Genomic DNA, 20,859 nt, shown 5'->3' with positions numbered 1-20,859 from the left:
TCAGGGGAAGGAAGTCTGAAGTAAGTTACATTTCTTAGTTGACAGGTGAATGACAAGCATGTTATTCTGAGCTATTTGAACACAGAAAGCTGTAAAAATAGCACGAAGTGAACTGAGATGAACACTGAGTACTGTCCTTTCAGAGACAGAGCAACCTGCAAACCCCCTCAGTAAATGTGCTGTAAAAGCATCATCACAAGCCAGTAGATGCTCAGTAACACCAGTGAACCAGATTTCTCCATATATTTTTCCCTATAAACTGGGGAAATTTCATTCTTCCTTTAATTAAACTATCCTGTGCATTCATATACAAGTCATTTTGAAGTAGTATCTGCAGCTATATCACATGCTTTTCCCCCTCCCTTACGACAGATGTTCCCACACAGAATATATTACTGTCCCACAAACCATCAACCACATGCCAATATACTTGAACGGTGTTTTTCATCAATCCCATTATTAATTTTGGGACCAAAAAGCAAGTTCCCATTGCAAAGTACACAGCCTCTTCTTCCCTCCAGTCCCAAACCAAGTTACAAAGGATAAAAACCAGCACGCTGTCAAGAAGAGAGGTATGTTTCCAACACTGAACAACCAAGTAAACAGATGCAACAGCATATATTTGGATGAAAACAAACTGAAGTTGAGAGAAAGCCTCTGCAGCATCAACAAGACATGGAAAACTCTGCCAGCTTTCAGGAGTATGAGTGTCCTACTCCTCAACTTTCGTTTCCACTGATCTTTGTGGACAAGACCTACGCATTAAGAGGTGGCATTGCAGTAAGTCCTCAGTTCACTGCAAGGTTGTGCAGCTTGCAGCCAGCTTAGCCAAGGCTCCTTTCCCCCTCCTGTTACCACATGTGCTACAGTCTCCAGCTCAGTTCCTCTCTGCACTGCACTGCCACCAAACAGCTCTACTCTCTATAATGCTCTATCAGAGAGGGATTTGATTTTGAACATAGGAGTTTTTTTCCTGTAGATTTGCCATGTCTTAAATCCCTCGTTCACAGAGAGCTGTAGTATATTATGCCTCTGTTTAGAGGCTTTAAAAAAAAAAAAAAAAAAATCAAAAGACAGTAAGATGCTGTGATTTAAAAGTCAAATAAAGATTTTGCTGTTGTTTTAAGCACAGGTCATATTTTTGAGAAACACCAGTTTGCCAATATTTTTTATGGTCCATATTTCCACGTCATTTCTGCCTCCGCAGCAGCAGTTACAATCTCTAGGACCGAGAAGAACACAAAGCTCTATTGAGTAGGGGCTGAATAAAAGCGACATTGAAGCACTACAAAATCAGCCTCTCCGATATCTGGAGATGTTGTGCTCTCTCTCAAGCCAAGGGTGATGAATCAAGCGCACAGAAATGCCGCTCTGTCTGAATACAGAGAGGCAAAGAAGTTTATAATTGAGTGTCCCCACCATGGCACGATGAAATTTTGCTTTTTTGCACAGTCATTTTTGAACAGTCATTTTTCTTCTGAATACCTCACTGATGGCAATTCTTCTTTAGAAATTGCCCGACTGGGACTGCCAACCTTTATGAAAGAAGCGTGTGTGCTTCCCTGACTGAGGGTCTTTGGCAGTTTAAGACAATCCAACTGTTGGCTGCCACATCCCATCCTACTGCTGCGTCTCCAAATCTCAACACTTCATTTCAGCATGCTCATCCAAAAGAAATCTATTCGCTTTGGTGGATTAGTCTCTCTGCCAGATTTGCACACAAACTTCCCAACAAACTATTTACTGCACATCAGAGTGAAGCAGGGATGTGGCAGCAGCAGAGATGACTTCAGAGTGCTGCAAACATGGCTGTAAATTCACAGCAACGCAGTATTTAATGCACCCATGGGAAGACTGTCAAACTATTGGTAAACACTCACAAACCTCTTAAAATTTGAAATTTAAGAAGAGCTTTGTCAACTAATTAATCAAGTTGTAAATGACATTACAATGAGGTATTTTAAATTGTCATTAATTTTCAGGTGTTCTATAGCATGAATTCTAAAATTGCATGTACTGGCTGAGGTGGATGGCTGTATGATTAAAAAATTTAAAGTACCTGAAAGAACCCATCATCAATAACTCCTGTGTAATATTTGACAAATAACTTCAAACTACCTGTCTGTAGAGAAGATAGGGTACTACTGGCCAGTTATGTGACCTGTACACATAATACATCGGATTTTGCAGCTGAGATGAAGATCAACTACAGCCAAATTTGTTTTAAAGCATGCAGAGCACTTGGAAATCATACATTTCTAAAACTGCCAAATAAAACAGAGCACCTCAAGCAAACAAAAATTCCCCTTAAATCAAATGTAAATGAAATAGTTTCTCCATGTCTCCAACAACGTAGCTGACTGACATAGTAAGTGGTCAGACTTGATTTAGAAAGAACACTTGTGCTTGAGAGCAAAATAGCAATTGAATTCCCGCTGCATTTGTTCATTCTTACCATTCAATATCATCAAGCCCCTTTACATAAGCACTACTGGCACAGGCATCAAAGGAGACAAAAAAATCGCAAATAATGTAATCAGCCATAATGAGCAATCTCTTGAAAAAAGTTAAAAATACATTGGGAATGAAGACAGACTAGAGAAACTAGACTGACGCGGTTCAGAGATACCTCTTGCAGCACTGACAGGCCAATTTAAAAGCATCTTTTTGCTGCAGTATCTTAGCTCACAGAGTATACAACCATGTCCCAGAGACTTCATGTACCCCAAAAGGCAGGATGGACCCAAAGCAGCTGCCGATGTTTAGCTGAACGAGCTTAAATTTACCCCCAGAGACAAATGCACCAAGCATTGGCGAGAAGGGCACAGACAACCGTTTCCACAAACTGAACTAATGAACCGGTGCCAAGGAAAACTCAAAGCTGGACGAAATCATCTGGAAAGTGGGTTTCATGCACTAATCAGTTTTTGAAACTCAAATCTGATTGGTATTAACGATGACATCAGAATACTGCAAGATGATGTCTTTGGAGGAGGCATTACTTAACTGGTTCCTTCTAGAGGTAGGCACCATCCCAGTGCAAAGGGTCAATCAAGGAATATGGTATAAGCAGGGAGGTATAATTCCAATCACAAAAAAAATATTGCACTATCACAGAGTGATTCCATCTCAAATTCTAGTTATTTTGATTCTTCAAAATTTACTAATTTTAAATCCAGAAAAGTCTTGACATTGCTAAAGCAGTTTTGTCCTCCATTAGTGACTATTTGTCAGCCTGTGTTTGTGTTGTCAGCTGTTGCAGACAACTGCCTTCTCTGACAATAGGCAGTTTTTACCTTTTTCACCTGGAATACTTTTTTTTTTTTAACTTGAAATTAGTTCAGATAATGACTAAGGAGCCATGTCTTTCAGCAATTCAAAGACTATATACAGCCTCAACTACATCAGTGTGGGGTCACTGCTGAGCTTCTTAAATTACACTGTTGAAAATAATTAAGAAATACTGCTACAGCATTGCACTGACTGCCTAGCTTAGGTGGTGGGGTTACTTTACATGGAACTGTTTATTAAAGGATTGACTAACTGCTTTTTTAGTAAGAGACAAAAAATATGTAAGAGAAAAAAAAGGAACTATAATCTCTAACACATTAAATCCTCTTTTTCAAGGATTTCAAAGGCTGACACTGAAAGTTTGTATTAAAGTCTTTGCTTTGTGCACCTGGATTGACTTCAGAGAAGCAACACCAAGTTTTTCCTCCTTGTTTACAAGTCATGTTTTTAGCACAGCTTTTTCAAGAAGTCAAGTCCGCAAAGGCCTCCTAAATGGGTGCTGGATGCAATCATCTAGCAATGGTGTAATCCAAAGAAGGCTCTGTAATGTGTTTATTGTTGCATAATTTAAAATTGTCAGAGCTGCCTCCGCCACACAGCATTGTTATAAATAAGGATTATATATCGCTATGCAGGAGACATACACTAATTGAATTCTAAGAGCCTGACTACTCTCATTTGAAACTGCAGTTGTAAAAATAGCACTGCAGAAGTAAGAGTTTTCAGACGGTCTTACGAATGAAAAACTTAACTTTTCAGTTTAACATTGACCAGTATCCCCTCATAACTGATGCTCACAAACCCTTATGCAAAAATAACAAAACTGTACCCTTTTATACACAGATACTTTGGGAATTTCAACAACATGGAAATGAAGCTTTTCAAAGGTGTTCCTGGCATTTTAATTTCTGATTAAACTTCAAAAATTCAGCTTCATGTTCTATTTTTTGCTTTTCATTTCACAATTTCTCTGGGAATGCAAATTCCCACTTTTAAGCAGCTTAAAATCACCCATTTTAAAAGAAAAAAAAAAAAGAAGAATGGACAGGCAGGCATTCAACACTTTCCTCTTGAGAACCTGCTAAACAAAAGTGTATCTGCTATTCTCACAAAATTCAAATATAACACATCTAATTTCTTCCTCCCCCATACTAAAAAAAAACCCAGTCCAGACTCACTTCATGATGGTCAAAGCCCATGAAATTAATTTAGCTGCAGAAACAACTGTTCTGGCAAAACTAAGTGGTAACTGAGGACTCTCAGAAGATATGTGACAATTATGTAATTTCTATCCCTCTTAAAAAAAGGCTTTTATTATTCACTTAAGCCCATGTATTTATTAATTCACTCATACAGTACACTCAATATTCAAGACAAATGTGAGCATTTTAATGTCCAGTCCTAACAGGTACCACATGAGGGAGAAGTCTGCATTATAGCTATAATCCCATAAACTCACTAGTTTTGCAGAGGCATGGCTAATTACACAAAACAGTTTCAGTTCTTTAATGCGGGAAGGGATGGCAGGAGGACTTCGGTTCAGGTCCACAGGGACTCTGAAGCAAGTTACTGGGAGTCATGCTGTCAACTACTCTGTGATTTTATATGACTTAAGTAGTTGCAAGTGGCTGCAGCTCCACAGAAGCAAGAGCTTGTTGTGGGGAACAGAATCCCAATGTATTAACTTAAGATAGCAGAAGTCTTTAAATAAAACAAACCGCACACAGAAATACTCCAAACATAAAGCATTGAGGGGAACGATGGACTAAAAATTGAGATAACTGCTATTTCCAGACCTCTGCAACCTCATGCAGAAGATGAGAGCAATTTTAATTTCAAGTCTGGTTATAAACACATGGAGGAGAAATTTCAGCTAGATTGAACAAAACTGGCAAGCAAAACGTTATTTTTGATTCAAAAGTTTTAGACAATGAGAAATGGGGGTTTCAGGGCTTTTATTTCAACAGGCTGGCAACTGATTGAAAAATGAAGAGGATCAGAGATAATATATTGTGTACTTTCTACTCCCTGTAATATTGAGGCGATTGCTTAATATTTTCATGGGTAACCACCTCTCTTTTGGGATTCAATCTCAAAACTAGCACCTTTCCAGTTGTATCTGTGTCTCTAAAAACCTAGTTAAGGAATATAGCTTTGCATTTGGCTCTCAACCTGAACTAGCTGTCTCCAACTACCTCTCCAGCTACCTGGTACCATTCTAGGTATAGCTGTCCTGCGAAAGCTCCGTTTAACGCTGGCAAGCTCCTTCTATACCCCGCGGAAATGTCCTTCTCCAACAGAGTGCAATCCCACACGTTGTCAAGGTTTCATAAGGAAGTGGAATTTTTAACACAGTTGGGCAAACCCAGTGTTTGTGCATGATGACAAACCAAACTGGGCTCCATTTACTGAGCAGCAAGTGCAAAAGGGAGAGCACTTCCCTCTCTTGCCAACAGGAAAGTTTTTCAATCAAAGAGGGGGAAGAGGTGTTTGAAGGGAAGTAATACATCTATAGCATAAAACATATCCACAGTAGTAAAGTGCTAGCAGTACAAGAATACCTTTATTTCCAGACTGGTAGATTATCCTTTCTATAAACCTGACAGAGAGCAGAGCTGGTAAAGGAATACCAGTGTGCTGTGTGGGCACCGTGCCCCTCGTAGATGCAGCTGTAGCAGCAGATGTAACTATTGGCACAGGAACGATTCCTTCCTCAGACAAACAAGCTAAAGTGATAAAATGTTGTTATAAGCACAAAACACATTAGTTACACAAGTCGATCTGAGCTACCATGACAGAAATCACACTGCTGGTATGTAACGCAGATCTGATCTTAAGCTAAAACTTTCAAAGTGAATCCTCATCTTGAATGCTTCTTAGCAACACAAATGTTTTTCTTTAAAATAAAAGTGTTTCTAGTAGTGATATTTGGACAGTACCTGAATAATTATCCTTATCCAAAGAAGCCTCTGTGTTTATCAAAGTGGAAATCATAATTCTTTCCTATCTCATTTGGCTTATCACTCAGAGCATGCTGCATTATGATCTTACTAAAGGCTTCCAACTTGGTGCTGTTTAAACCAGTTTTTGGTGATTCAGACAACTGTTCATGGCAAGTTTAATGGTAATTATAAGTACATTATGCTCTTGAAGAAGGAGACAAAATAGTAAGAAGAATGAGCTCTACACAGACTTCAGGCAACTCCTTGATGACACTACATGACTAATATTCCAATATTGCTAATGACTAAGGTGATGAAAATCCAGACATGCATTGAGGCTTTTAGTTATATATCGAGAATTAAAACATTTATGCCACATCTATAAAGCTGTAGCCAAAAAAATACTTTAAAATGCTGCTGGAATTAAGACTCAAATATCTGGAAAACAAAACAGGCCAGGACTCTACTGCTTTTTACCTCCCTCTGAAGACATCACGTCAACTGCAGCTATACTCAACAGTGCTGTTACTTCCTGACCTCTTCGACAGATTTCCCCTTCCCCAAATGCATCTATCTGTTTCCAAAGGCAAAAGGAACAGGGTATAAATACCGGGCTATTTCGAGTGGCGTAAAAGGACATTAGCATAGCTGTCCAAACCCTAACTTCATTCACCTCCAACTTCTACACCCTTCATACCTCCCTTGGCCCAAGTGTTTAAAGACCAAGCTCCACACTCTCAACAATCATCCAACATAGGGACCGCCCCTATGGGAAAGGTATGGCAGAAGTGCCTCTCATCCATGTAGCAGCAGCTAATCAGGATTATTTTCAAATAGAAGAATGTCTCTGAACACCCCGATCTCTGTCCAGATATGTGCAGGTTCAAATTCATCTTCAACCAACTTCATCTCTCCCATCAGTTTCACTGTCAGATTACTGATTACCTTGCTTCTCTCATGTGTACTTACAAGGAAATCTGGATAGAAAGATTACCCTGAAGTCTCTTATTCCTCTTCCAACATGATTTTTAATCTCTACCAGCATTCTACAGACCCTTTCATACATAATTCGGTGTAGCTCTAGATTGGCCTCAAAAAAAAAAAAACCCTGACAAGAACAAAAGTTATCCTATTAAAAGGTCACTTGCCTTTACTTATGTATGACACATTAAATTTGTATATCCAGTTTTGTTGGAAAATGGAAGAACTTCTCTTCTGCTGAGGCTTTCCTACTTTACTGATTATGAATGTAAGGAAAGCATGTTCTATGGATAGCATTTAATTTATTTATGAATTAGTTGACTAATAAAATGAACTTACAAGGAAAGTGCATCTGCTCTTGAAGAGTGTCAGACTTTAGAAGGCACATTAGAGTTATACTGGTCATTTACTGAAGACATTTGTTTTAAATTGCTGCCAAGGTTATCTACAGACAAATTACAGAAAGCGTGCTTGTTCTTTGGAGGAGACATTTTGGTCTCCATCTTAAAATGGGAAATTAGTATTGGGTTGGACTAACACCGCCTCTCTTCTCCAGACCACAACACAAGGACATTTCCCCTGTAATACACAAATACCTCAAAAATAAAAGCAAGTAAAAGACAAACTTGAGTTTGCAGATTCCCCCCCCCCCCCCCCAAATAATTAGCTTAATGGAAAGGAAAAATAGGTGCTCAGATGCAACAATAATGACTGATAATGACCCTAGCCTGGGAAATGCCGAGTTTTGAGAGATTAATATACCCAGAGTTCAGAAAAACATTCCAAGTCAATATTTGATGTGGGTATCAAGTGCTATGCTTGTCTGAACTTTTCACCCAAGATACATCATCTCTGTCCTTCAGTACTGATACGTACCTTTGATGGTAAGCATGAAGAAAGAATATTTAAAGAATGAGCAAAGCTAGTTCACTTCCACCTTCAGACACTAGTTTTAAAAGCTTTGTATAAACTCTGGAAATCAGGTGGCTAATAGACACAAAGGATAATCTTGTGAGACCAGATTTTTTTCTAGATCTGCTAGATACTTCCATTCCATGCTTCATTTTTAATAATAAATCTGTAAGATGCACGAACACTAAGTGCACACCTTTATCACAAAGGTAACTAGCTATGCCCACTAAGTTATAGCTCATGAACAGAGGACAGGCAACCCCAGTTTTTCAAAACCTTTGTTGTGTCTGAAGTCTAAAAGCTAGCTATTATTTTAAACCCAAGCTATGTTTCACCCACTTCAGATTTTTTAAAAGCCTTTCACATGTAAAAAACCTGCAGTGTTATACTCTCTTAAGAATATATGGGATGCAAGTATGGGCAAATCAGGATAACTTGCAATAAAAATGTTGCCAGTGTGCAAGGCTCTGAGCCTTTGGAGAGTGGTGTGTTTACACTGAGGTCTGAAGAATTACTCTAGGACATCGGGCTAGGCAGTTTGGGCAACAGAAGGGGAAAATGTCAGCGCGAGAGGCTACGGATAGCTCGTGGAGTCGCAAGTGCCCAAACGTGGTTCTTTCCAAGCAAATAAATTTGCAGTCTGCATCTGTTCATGGGTTTTCACTGAAGATGAAAAAATCATCTCTCCATGTGCAAGATACAACCCAGTGCATTAAGAAGAGGCACAGAGCAGTCTTTTCAGATAAATTAAAGCAATTGGAAAAAAATTATGCTTATGAAACATCGTCGAGAGCTTTCTCCTCCCTGGTCTTACCAAAATTTCTCTGAAAAAGAGACATAAAAAATAAAATTTAAGTTGAGAAACACATTTGACATAGGGGTACTGGGTTCCAGAATAAGGTAAGATTATTTGCTGGTTTTAAGGAATTACAAACTCTCCCTTTCCAAAGTATTCTTCAGCAAGCAAACAGCTACTGGAAGATTTTAACCTGGACTCCGTCCTCTTCTACCTTTTAACTACCTAATTTCTTAAGGTCTGAAAAACCTTTCCATTAAAACTACACAGTATAAAACAGTGACAAATTGGCAACCTAATTTTTATTTTTCTAAAGCATTCAATAGTGTAGCAGAAGTTTCTTTTTAACATTTATGGCTTTTTCACTTCTCAGAGAATAGCCAGAAGTGTCACTGCAGTGACTACAGGGAGCCGTACAAAGGCAACTTGTGCACAAGCACACTTCAAAGACTGGGACGAACAAAAAGTCAGCGTGGTGCTAAGTGACATCATTAAAAATGAGCAGCAAGTTGCAGGACAGCCTAGTTTCTTTTAGGGAGAAACAGTGAATGTAAGGATGCCAATGGCAAGCTGTCTTTCCTCAAGAGCAAAGTTACAGTTTGGAGAGCCAAGGCTCCTTCACCCAGCATGGTAAAAACCATTGGAATGGAAGTACTTTACAATCTGTAAATCAGGAAGACTTTCATAGTTCATAAGTAAATTTTACTTTTTCTTACACTCGTTCCTGGAATGCTGTCTCTTCTGTTATTCTTGTGTGCTGCATTTAAATTGGCTTCTCAATTCCTGAATTAAACTCCTTTAACAAAATTCAGGCAGAGTGCTATCTAGTTAATGGACTGTTAGTACAGAGCAATTTTGAAAGCTATCTTTGAAACGTATTATTCAACTGAGACAAGTCTCATTTTACTATTTTACCGTTACTCAGTTTTCAAAAGGCAGGATAAGGGAGTTAGTATTTTACTACGTGAGAAACAAATTAGATGGAAGTCCTTTGGGACACAGCTTTGGTATGGTTTCTGTAGGAGATACAGACTCAGCAGGCAAATCAGATTTTTGTGGTTATTGCACCTTTTGGTCAAATTTGGCTGCCCAGACTTTAGGAACCACAAAGCAGACAGTACTCGGATGCCAAGGGAATGCTTCAAATTAAATTACCCAAATCATGCGCTTGCATCTCTTTACAGCTACTTGGAGGGCCTGTAAACACCTCTGCACTGCAGGAGCAAGAGCTCCCCAAGCTAACCCAGCGCAGAAGCAGCACTGCCACTCCTCCGTCTAGCCAACACCTGCAACAGTGTAGTGTCAAAAAAAGAAAAAAAAAAAAATCCCAGTCCCCTCTAGTGGCTGGTTCACCAGGAGAGCAGCACTGATTTCTCCAGGACACAGGACAAAGGGGCACTAAATAAATCCAAGGTGTAAAACTTCTCACTAATTCAGATAGGGATCTTCCAAGTTACCTAGTGCAGAGCAGGTCTCTTACCCATCACTTAACATTAAAGGAAAGGGCACGTTCTCTTCTGCATCTAAAACGCAGAAGCCTGTCAGTCATGACATGATACACAACACAGCTCCGTTCTGCACTGCAGCTGTTTTGTCACATTTGATGTCTTGAGTCACTCAGCAGCATTTCTGAGGGTAGTTACAATAAACTCCCTGGCACGCTTATCTTCCACTGAAAACAGGTGGAAGCAATCACTTCTCATCTCACCAAGTGGAACATCTTCTGTTCTGCTCTTACACAATCTTTTATTGTTTCTTCAGATACCTGACGTCTAGTTTTCTGCCCAAAAGCAGAATCATATGGGAACTTGCAAACATCCTTCTCCATTCTGGCACAGACACGCTGAGACATTAAGTGAATCTCACTCTGACCTGTCTTCCTTCACAGTAAATTTGACATCACGTACAACTCCACAGTGGTTCTCTAGCCCCTCAAGACAAGGGCTCTGCAGGAGTACTATTCCCCTTCTGTCAAAGCTAAGCGTATATATTAATCCATCTACATTCATGGAAGAGGTTTATAAGCCATCTCGATCACGCCACTCTATAGCTATAGTTACATTTTAGACAGCAAAAGCAATAAGCCAGCCTTCAAAAAGTTGTTGCAGCAGCATATCATTTTAGCAGAACCTTTTGATGCCAGTCAGAAATATTGTTTAATGCATACTTCCAGGGGAATAGTCTTTCTTGAAAGACAGACTGTTTGGCTGAATAGAGGTCCTGTGAAACTCATTTGCAGCTTGGCATTTTGCACACAAGGTAAGGTCAGTAGAAACCGCTCTTACATGCCAGTGAGAACTCATTGCTTTTCAGATGGCACACGTATTCTGAAGGAGCAGGGAGTAAGGGCCCACCTAGCAAGGGCAAGAGAAACTCACAGACAAAGCAGAGCAATTAGTCCTTTGTAATTATGCTGATAAATTCAGTGTACAGACACCACTGAAGAGGTGGCAGAACTACAGCAGAATAGGCACTGCTATTGTTATGCCAGTCAACTCCTCCTGTAAACAAGCCCTAAAAATAATTTTCTGAATACTTTAGGTTTGCAGCACGAAGAAGGCAAGCTTTAGACAAAACCCACTTCAAAGTGTTCCCACCACTGCACGTGGAGCGGCTGTATCCTGCTGCCACGCAGGGCACAGCAGCACTGCCTTCTGTCAAACAACATTAGCTCCTTAAAATTTAGAACAAAATAACTGAATCTGTATGAAGATGTCATTTGCACTGAAATGTGGCAGGCCAAAAGTGAAGAACAGATATCTTTGAAGAAATAAAATTTTCATTGCTTAGACAGCAAGTCTGAAGAGCTGGGCTAGCTTGATGCACCCCAGACTATGGGGCAGTTGCTCACTGGACTTAGAGCCCCATCAGCTTTAAAAGTGAGAAAAGTATAGTGAGCAAGAGTCAGAAACTACTTTTACTGATGTTCAATAAGTCTTATTCTTGAGTAATTTCAACCTGTTCAGTTGTGTGAAAGTATTCCCAAGAAGCCTAGGAGACACAAGGACTCTATTATCAAACACAGTGATGCTAAGAGAGCAAAAAGACATTAACCAGCATCTGACTGTTCCCAGGTAGCTGCTGAGGTTAAGCACACAAGCCAGCTGATGCCTCAAAGCACACCGAAGTGCACAGAAGTTTTTGAAGTTTATTCCTAGTGGCATGTTTCTTCAACAATACCTATAGATGTTTGTTCCTTGCCATTTGGCATCAGCAGGCACAAAACTCTTGATGTGAAAACAACAGCAAGAGGACGAGGTTACCGAGATGTATCCACGAATACAGGGTATGAACTTGTAAATGCACTCCCTACCTGTTGGGAAACTATTATCCTTAATAGTAGACTAATGACCTATAAATGCATTTTAGTTAAGACAGGTTGGTCGCATTTAAGCTGATCTTCCCACAGATTAGCTTTAGTAACACCAGTTTGAGAGCCTTTGGATTTTTATTAGAAAAGGTGGCAGGGATCAGTTCTGTTGTTATTGCAGGTTTTTTGTTTGTCCATTGTTTGTTCTCTACACACACGCAAGTAGGTTTCCATTCTAAAAGTCTTCACATAAAAGGCCTGTTTATATTTGGTAGTATTTTACTGAAAAGAAAAAAAAGCCTCCAGGCTTCAAGCAATGGGTCAAGTTGTAAGCAAGACAGTCACGCCACAATCTCCCTTACTCCGTATCACCATCTCAGATCAGCAAATCAAATAAGGGTAACAGCATAATATACTTTCATTGTATATCTAAAACTACATGGGCTACGTAAGAGTAGCTGTTGCTTTTTGATAAGCTTACATTTTTAATTATTTAAATATTAAATTGTATTTAAACTCATTAAAATAAAATTTAAAAAGCAAATTCATTGCAGAATTTGCTATCTGTTTCAACAGCATTGGAAAATGTGTTTTGCCTAGTCTTGCCTTAATTTAACTAGTGATAATTTAATTTTAATTTGTACTATCTTACCTCAATCAATTTGTTGGCATGTTCACGGAAAACCTGGGCATATTCTTTAACTTCTTTTTCATTCCCATTCTTGGCAGCTTCAATCAATACTAAAAGTGGAACATTTGTTTCCAGAAAAGAGTCTGATACATGGTCCATAACAGCTTTGCGTAGCTAAAATAAAAATAAAAGAATGAGTTATTTTTCAGTAGTGTTCCACTGCTGTTTTCCTTTGACTGTATTAATACGTAAAGCCTGAAGTACTCTTGTCGTTGATCCTTTTTCTTTTGTGTGACCACGGCTTTCCCTGCACTGAGTCTTGTCTATAGACTTTTTGCTTCAATTTAAGTTAAATCTCCTTAAAAAACTGGATTAGTTGTATAAGTGCAAGTCACCAGTTTGGCCACAAATATTGATTTAGCAGCTCATATTAGTTTTGTCTGAGTAAATTTGCTGCTTTCCCTCAGCTGATTAAACAACATGCTGATTTAGCTTTTTTGTTCTTCTACTAGAATAAAAACATTTTTCAACAAACTTGATTCTTATTCACATTTACTTGAAAAGGGGATATATTGCTTTAAAAACTAAATAGACAAAAGGTTGATATTGCATAAATACAGTCCTCAAAGAAAACTGGCTGAGATGAATACCATCAGAATTATAAAACATACCTGATTATGTTCAAAATCCATAAAATGGAAGAAGAGGTTTTTTGGTTTTGTTCTGTGTGGATTTTTGGTGGGTTGTTTTTTTTTTAAATCTCTTTGCCATGAGGATGATTAAGAATCCAACATCTTTATTACACAGTTAACAGGGAATTACATTTCCACCCCATGCTTCCCTGTGAACCAGGCACTGGAAGCTTCTAGCTTTTAATTCACTAAACACAAGCAGGCAAGCCCACTGCCCACTGGAAACAAACCAACACATAATATATTTCCAAGAGGGCAAACATGCAGGAATGCACTCATTTATCTCAACAAGCATTAACTTTATATATTAATTACCTGTCTACGCAAGTCTCTAGTCTTTTTGGTCATTTTATCAATTGCAGAGTTCAGTGCATCACTTCTTTCTTTGCGTCCAGCCTGAAAAACAAGAAACAAAGAGGTAAATGGGTATTCAGGGTCTCAAAGTAAAACCAGTATTACTCATTTCAAGTACTCTGTCAGCTTCTTTTTCTTTTTTTTTCTTAAGTGATTATGCACACTAGAAGTAAAGTCTCCACCTCCCTGATAAAGCATTCTCTTCCTGGCTTGTTTGGGCAGTACAGGAACATCTGACATCTTAAAGACCTTTAAGACTCTTCAGCTTGCTTTCAGAAGAAAAGCATGGTTTCATAAAACTAGATATCTTTTTGCTCCTAATCAGCCAGAGACTATATTCAACCTGAGTTTTATTTCTCTTTTCTGTCGGCTCTGTCAACCACCCCACGGCTGGCACTGCATTGAGCCCTGCTTCAACCCTCAATCTTCTACAGCCTCAGCTGCTGACATTGCCCACAGCCAGTGGATTGCACACCAACACCTCACACGCTGCCTTCAACCTGCACATGAGCACCATGCAAGCTGTCCACGGGGCTGCACAGCTGACACAACAGTGCTCCCTTACACACCTTCATACCCAACCGCCACAGAAGACTGCTATTGAGTAGTCAGTCCAAAGGCAAAAATCAATCATCTTAAAGGTAAAATCCTTATAAAACATTTGGCAGGATGAAATCCAACATTTCAAGTAAGCATTCAGGCCCACCTGCTGAGAGCTGGATTTCGCCAAGGTTCAATACAACCAGTTTTGCATTAGCCCTGTTGTTAAAGAGGGAGGAAGGGGCTAAGCAGCAGTGGCGGCTTCTCTTTTTTTAAGCAGACACTGGGTCAAAAATATCCTAATTTGTATCAAATTAGGAGTGTTAGATAAAACAATGGTGATAGTCTGGTTTTGTCAAAAGTTATTTCTGTATAACATAGCTTATATTAAGAGTTTTGAAACACACTTTATGTAACCACAATCCAGTTTCTGAAGTTCTAAGCCACGATCAATATAATTATCCTGTTGAGAAGGAAAATGATTTAGCAGCACTAAAGTGAGGGTATGCCAGTTATCAATTATCCAGGTGACAGACTGGTTTGAAATACCTGGATGAACAGCCTTGAATCTAAAACATGGAGTCCACTTTACAGCAGAAATAAAAATTAAACAAATTGGGGGGGGGGGGGGGGGGGGGGGCGGGGATTAGGATGTTGTAATGTCATTATAATTTATTGAATTATTGAAGATTTGTCACCTCCCTGATCAAGTAATTTGATTCTCATCATGAAAGGTAACTGAGAAGTGATCAAAATTAAAACCAGAAGCTCATTCCGACTACGCCACAGCCTTTGGCAGACCCAGTGTTGGCCCGTTCTTCACATTCAAAAGTCAAAGCTGAAGTCTCTAAATAAAGTGAAGGTTAATGCTACTTATTTATTGAACAGTTTGCTGTTCCTATGCTTGGTGGATATGAAAACCAAAACGCAGTTAGGCTAGAAAGTCCCCGCTCAGCTTGCACTGAACACAGCCACCTTGTCCCAGGCCGCAGCTCGGGGCACGCTGGTGACAGGGGGTGCTGCCTGCAGCCTGAGGCGGGCAGGGGGTGATTCACCCGAAAATCTGAAACCTGCTACCTGGCACTACACGAACTAACAGCCTGCTCCGAGATGTAAACCTACAATCGCAGCTGCTTGCTCTGATGCTTTCACACCAGCATACCTATTGCAACGTGACTGTTTTACTGAACCCATGGCACCCCCACTGTACACAAGGCGTTTTTTTCCAGGAATATCTTTGGATCTAAGATACATACTCATCTATTATGTAGCAAGCCAAACATTCAGCTATTCCAAGAAGTGCCATTTTACTTCTCCCTGGGTGCCCCTACATTACCATTTTAACACGAAGCAGGAGCGTGCTTTTGAAGCAAGTCCACCCATCGCTTCCACTTTGCTGTCCCTGGCTTCACAGCCCAGAACAGCCTCGGTGCATGAGGACCAGATGCTTTTCAGATGAGAGGAGAACCAAGAGATGGCTTCCACTAATGGACATTCAGTTCTTAAGACCAGACCACAGCCAGTCCTATGTAAAATGCTCTTTTCAGGCTTTTCAGCACGCCATGCACACATTAGAGCTTGAGCAGCACCAATTTCATCCTGTTGATCCGTTCCTGTTAAGCTACACCACATATTAGCACAGAAAGAGCTGCATAATCTAAACCCATTAGACTTTAGCAAGGCAGATCCAGTTTATTTCCACCTTGTTGGCATTCAGAAATTTTAGTACAGAAGCTCATTAAAAATATTAACAGAATTTCCTTCTGAAGGATGCAACATAAAACGCCCTGCTATTTTAGCTGCTGTAATTTAACAATTTAGCACATATAGCTACTAACCCAGCTCCTTCGTTGGGGATGGTGCAGTGGGGCAGAACAGGACAAATGCTATGGACCCCCACACCTCTGTGGCTACAGAGACCTGTTGTTATTAACATCTTAAATCACAACAGGCAACCAAGGTCCTGGCCCAGAGACAAGGATGTCAAATTCTGCCCATCTGAAGTTTCTTGACCTTTTTTGCATAAAATGAAACATAAAACACTACCTGTGGGGACAATTATGCCCCATTAGGTCCAGGTGGAGGCAGCTAGTGGGACAGTGGTGGCTGGAGCACATGAAGCTGCAGGAACCCTCCAGGGCACATACAAACATTGAAGATCATCCTTGACCACAACAATCACTTTGTCCAGGCTTCCACATGCCCCATGAATTTTACCTATTGGTTCCACTCTACAGCTCAACAAGTTCTGTCTGAGCTAGTCTCTCTCTCAAGTAATAAACTGTGTTTTAAAGGCTCCAAGTGACAGTTAACCACCTCTGGGTGATTTGTTCCAGTAACCAATTACCCTTACTATTAAAAAATTACCTTTGTTTCTAAAGTTTCACTGAGAAGCCAACTAATGACCCAGCAGCACAACAGATCCTAGCTATCAGCTTCTCTTGTCCAGAGGATTAGGAGGACTCACAACAGCAAAGCCTGAATATTCAGATTACTAATAGGATTTTCAGATATTCAGCACAAAACTCTGCTGAGGGAATCACAAGCTCTGCAGTCAGTAAGCAGCTAATAGATTCGGTAGATTTAATAGGGTCATGTTGGCCATGTCATTTTGCAGTATGATACCACAGCTCTGTCCAGTATCACGGATAATAAATTTAGCCACAGTGCAAATTTACTTTAAATTAAATCACATTTTTATCAAAGAGGCTAGAATTGGTGTTAAAAATTGCTCGTTTCCCCCATCCCCCCGTAACCTCTTGCTCTTCCACCATCGCTGCTACTCTGCTTGGAAAGCAATACAAGTAGTCACTGTCGCATCCTTGCTGTTCCAGCTCACACAGCTATCCGCACTAGGGTTTGTTTTAATGGCTTAAAGCAAAGAAAGGGGATTTGTATACAGGGAGGCAAGTGGAATCACTGTTACAGCCATCTCTGTTACAAAGCATTCCCTTTGTAGGCTTACCATCTGAAGTAAAACAAAACAAAACAATCCAAACTGAACTGAGTTTTCCCTACAGATACTGATGTTAAAATCTAATCCCAATTAAAAAGGTAACAGAGCATGGTGGTGGTGGTGCATGAATGCTGTCTTAAAGCCACCAGGATCAGCAGCACACGTATTACAATGAGTTACTCAAAAAGCCATGTTTTTATAGCAAACTATCAAAAACTTCTGTTGTTAATCTCAATGGTTCATCATCAATTTAAATTAAACCGAGACCACAGAGCTGTTAAGAGAAACAGTGCCTCCTGTCTGGCACCAGCCCTCATAGTGCACCCACCCCTGCAGAGCCCAGCATCCCTCCTCCCCAGATCAGCACCCAGATGTGAGCCAGATGTGCCACCGCTGTGTGACCAAGGGCCACCACTGCCCTGCCTGCCGCCCAGCACGCAGTCACCTAACAAAGAGTTTGCAGAGAGGTTTCTGCTTCAGGTAATCTGTGAATTGTCTTCTGAGCTGTGTGCACAACAGGCAGCATTGTAGTTAATGATGGTGATTTAATAAGTGAAAAATGAGTGTTTGGCAGACCTTCCTCTGGGCAGGCAGTGGCAAAGGCAGTTGTACGTCAGCACGCCACTACTGAGCGGTCCTTCGTGGAGAGGCAGGAGATTTAGTGCTCAGATTGAGTTTGTCACATGCTTCATTTCTGCCTTGACACCCAGCCTAATTACATCTCTACAAAGGATAACCGTCCATACCCCTCTATTACCACAATACTAGGGCTGCAAACAAATTCCCGATATAATAGTGCTGATTCAAGACCAGGAAGGGTAAGCAGCGAAGTGTGACACACAGGAATTTCAGCGGTGTTTTCATATCTGAGGTCTGATGGTTGAGGAAGCAGGACCACACGCTGGTCTGCAGCAGGAAGGAGTCTCCCATGGCAAGCCCATAGCTGGCCAAAGCACGGGGGCTGCACGGCACCGTCTAGGGTTCAGCAAGAACCCAAACCAGAATAAAGATGCCTGCACTGCCGTGCTGCTCCCACCCCAACATCCCTCCCCACAGCCAGGCTGCAGCCACAGTGGCCCCATGCTCCCCTCAGCGCCCAGGGAGAGGGGAAGGCTGGCTCCTGCACTCATCCTAGTACAAGGAGGAATATAAATGTGCAACCAGTGCCAGGTGCAGAGAGCTGCCAGACAGAGGTGACAGTCATCATGCTACGCTGCAGCACACATGTCCTTCGCTCCCAGGAAGACAGTGACACCTGACCTATGGTGCCCTGTCCCGTCCCTCCCACCACCCTCACCCGAAGGACTTCTGCAGCTACCCTGAAGTAGGGTAGCTACTGTCTGTTGATGATGTATCACCCTGGACATGCCTTTTTCTTGTGTGTTCACTTCTCAGGGCTCACTGCTAACCCAGCCTCAATGGTAGCACATCCAAGTGACAGTACGTGCATGGTAGTGCTACAGCCGCATGTCTGTGCTCGTCTCCTTTGCCTCACAGCCTTATTGATATAGCACAAAGACTATCTTTTAGCAAAAAAAGCAGCAACGTGCTAACATCCAGCAAAAATTAACACAATCATTTCTTCAAGCAGAAGAGCGAGCTCTCTGCACTGTGCCACATGTGCAGCTGCAAATCCCGGGTGCCTCAGTCACTTCCGCAACTCCAGGGCTTGCCATCCTCCAAGCCCACAGCACAAGAAAGTCACACAGCCCACATGTACATCAAGTAAAATTAGCTTATTTGTTGTTCTTAATACACTAGGAAGGCTTCCACAAGATGTCAGCCTAACTAAATGACAACGCTAGCCTCAGGGTGCAATTCTACTTTTCCAGCCCATGCATTTAGCAGGAAAACCAGTTCTGCTGCTGCTCAAGAAGTGGGGTAGGGAGAAGCTCCCGAACAGAGTTATTTGGTTCTAGCAAGCTTATTCCTGAGATGGACATGCCATTTTCCCTCTCTGTGTTACACATGACGATTCGGGCTGTCACTTCGAAGCGCCTCTTCTGGCAGAAGTCCCCAGATGGCACTCATACGTGGTTTTTCTCGGCATGCAAGCAAGTTTTCAGTCTCAGGAGAAATGCAACTGTGTGAGTTTTTCGGGCAGCTGGGGTTTATTCTCAGCCTATCATACCTTAACACCCCGGGCAGCTCCCAAGGAACAATGTGAATATTACTGCAGAGTTCCAGACTTAAGAGAATCAGATGCATGCTTTCGGTAATAGCTGTTATTTCACAACAAGTGCACATAAAAACATGTTTCGCTAAGAAAAGCGCCCATAAAGTTCGCGTTAACAGTTTCCCAAACAGGAAACTTGCTGGCAAGGTGCTAAATAGCCCTTGTTTGGTTATGGGCCAAAGAATGGAGAGCTTTAGAAAGGAAGCAACTTACCGTGTTTGAACATTAACTCTTAACTCCGTGCCAAATTACACAGTCTTAATGTGGGAGGAACCTACCAACAGATACTGAGGCAAAAAAGCAAAATGTTTCCAAAAGATACCTAGTTTCAGCCTTCTGGTAACAGCAAAAAGAAGTAGCACAGGAGAGAAGTAACATGTGACATCACAGCCATTGTCGTTTTATTAATTACACCCTTTGGAATGTTGTTTTTAAGTGTTACCATATCTAGATGTTATTAAAATTAAAATTAACACTTCAAATGAGGCTTTTGCACCAGAGGAGCCGCTATGAGAAGCACAACCACAGGTACTTCGGTGCAGCAGTTCCATCAGACAGCTGGCAACTGACAGCTACGGCTGGATTTCACCTTCTGTACTTTTCGTACAGTGAACATTAAACATGAACAAACTCCTTAAATAGATTTATGTCATTTCTTTGCATGTGTTTCTTTCACTCTAGAGCAAATGTGAAAATATTTACTATGGCAGAGCAATTTGAGAAGTTTCTAGCATTTCCTAATTCATTTTATCATTAAAAACAGTTACCTTTCCTGATGGCTTGGGATGGGGTGAGATTTTTTTGTTTGCTTTGTTTTTTTGGGTGGGTTTGAGTTTTTGTTTGTTTGTTTTTACAGAGCTCACCTTCTCCATCCCTTTACTTTCCACTTAGTGCTTCCCTTCAGTCTGCTCTGGACAGGACATCCCACCACGAAAAGGAAATACTGCAGTCAGTATTACAATTACGCCATGGGACAGCAAAGGGAGAAGCAGGTAGAAAACAACAAGTCTTAGTTTAAGTACCTCTAAGGAACCAAAGCTTAATAACGAAGGTAAATGGCCATTTTAAAATCTTCTTTTGACACAATTAATCATCTTCTTCCATCAGCACTGGAAGTTTGTTATTCTCAGATTATCCCGTATCTTTAGGTCATAAGTGATACCTCGCTGCTACACAGCAAACATTTTCAAGTGCCTTCTACTACATTACTGCTTTATATCTCAAGGTGAAAATAAAAAAGCTTATTAAGTTGCTTGGAGCAAGAAGTTCCCCCTGCCT

The 20,859-nt window shown here is 40.8% G+C and overlaps 1 protein-coding gene across 2 annotated transcripts in view; it reads right to left on the bottom strand.

The window, feature by feature from the left end:
• The window catches only part of CTNNA1 (catenin alpha 1), a 119,855-nt gene that overhangs the window by 35,674 nt on the left and 63,322 nt on the right, over positions 1-20,859 (bottom strand). For both annotated transcript variants that reach the window (XM_074838971.1, XM_074838970.1), the window contains exons 8-9: positions 13,871-13,951; positions 12,885-13,037 (exon numbers count right to left, since the gene is read on the bottom strand). In XM_074838971.1, the coding sequence (XP_074695072.1) occupies positions 12,885-13,037; positions 13,871-13,951 (234 nt within the window). The remainder of the gene's footprint in view (positions 1-12,884; positions 13,038-13,870; positions 13,952-20,859) is intronic.

The sequence above is a fragment of the Strix aluco genome, chromosome 13 (assembly GCF_031877795.1).
Source record: "Strix aluco isolate bStrAlu1 chromosome 13, bStrAlu1.hap1, whole genome shotgun sequence".
NCBI lineage: Eukaryota > Metazoa > Chordata > Aves > Strigiformes > Strigidae > Strix > Strix aluco.
This window is presented reverse-complemented; position numbering and strand designations above follow the sequence as displayed.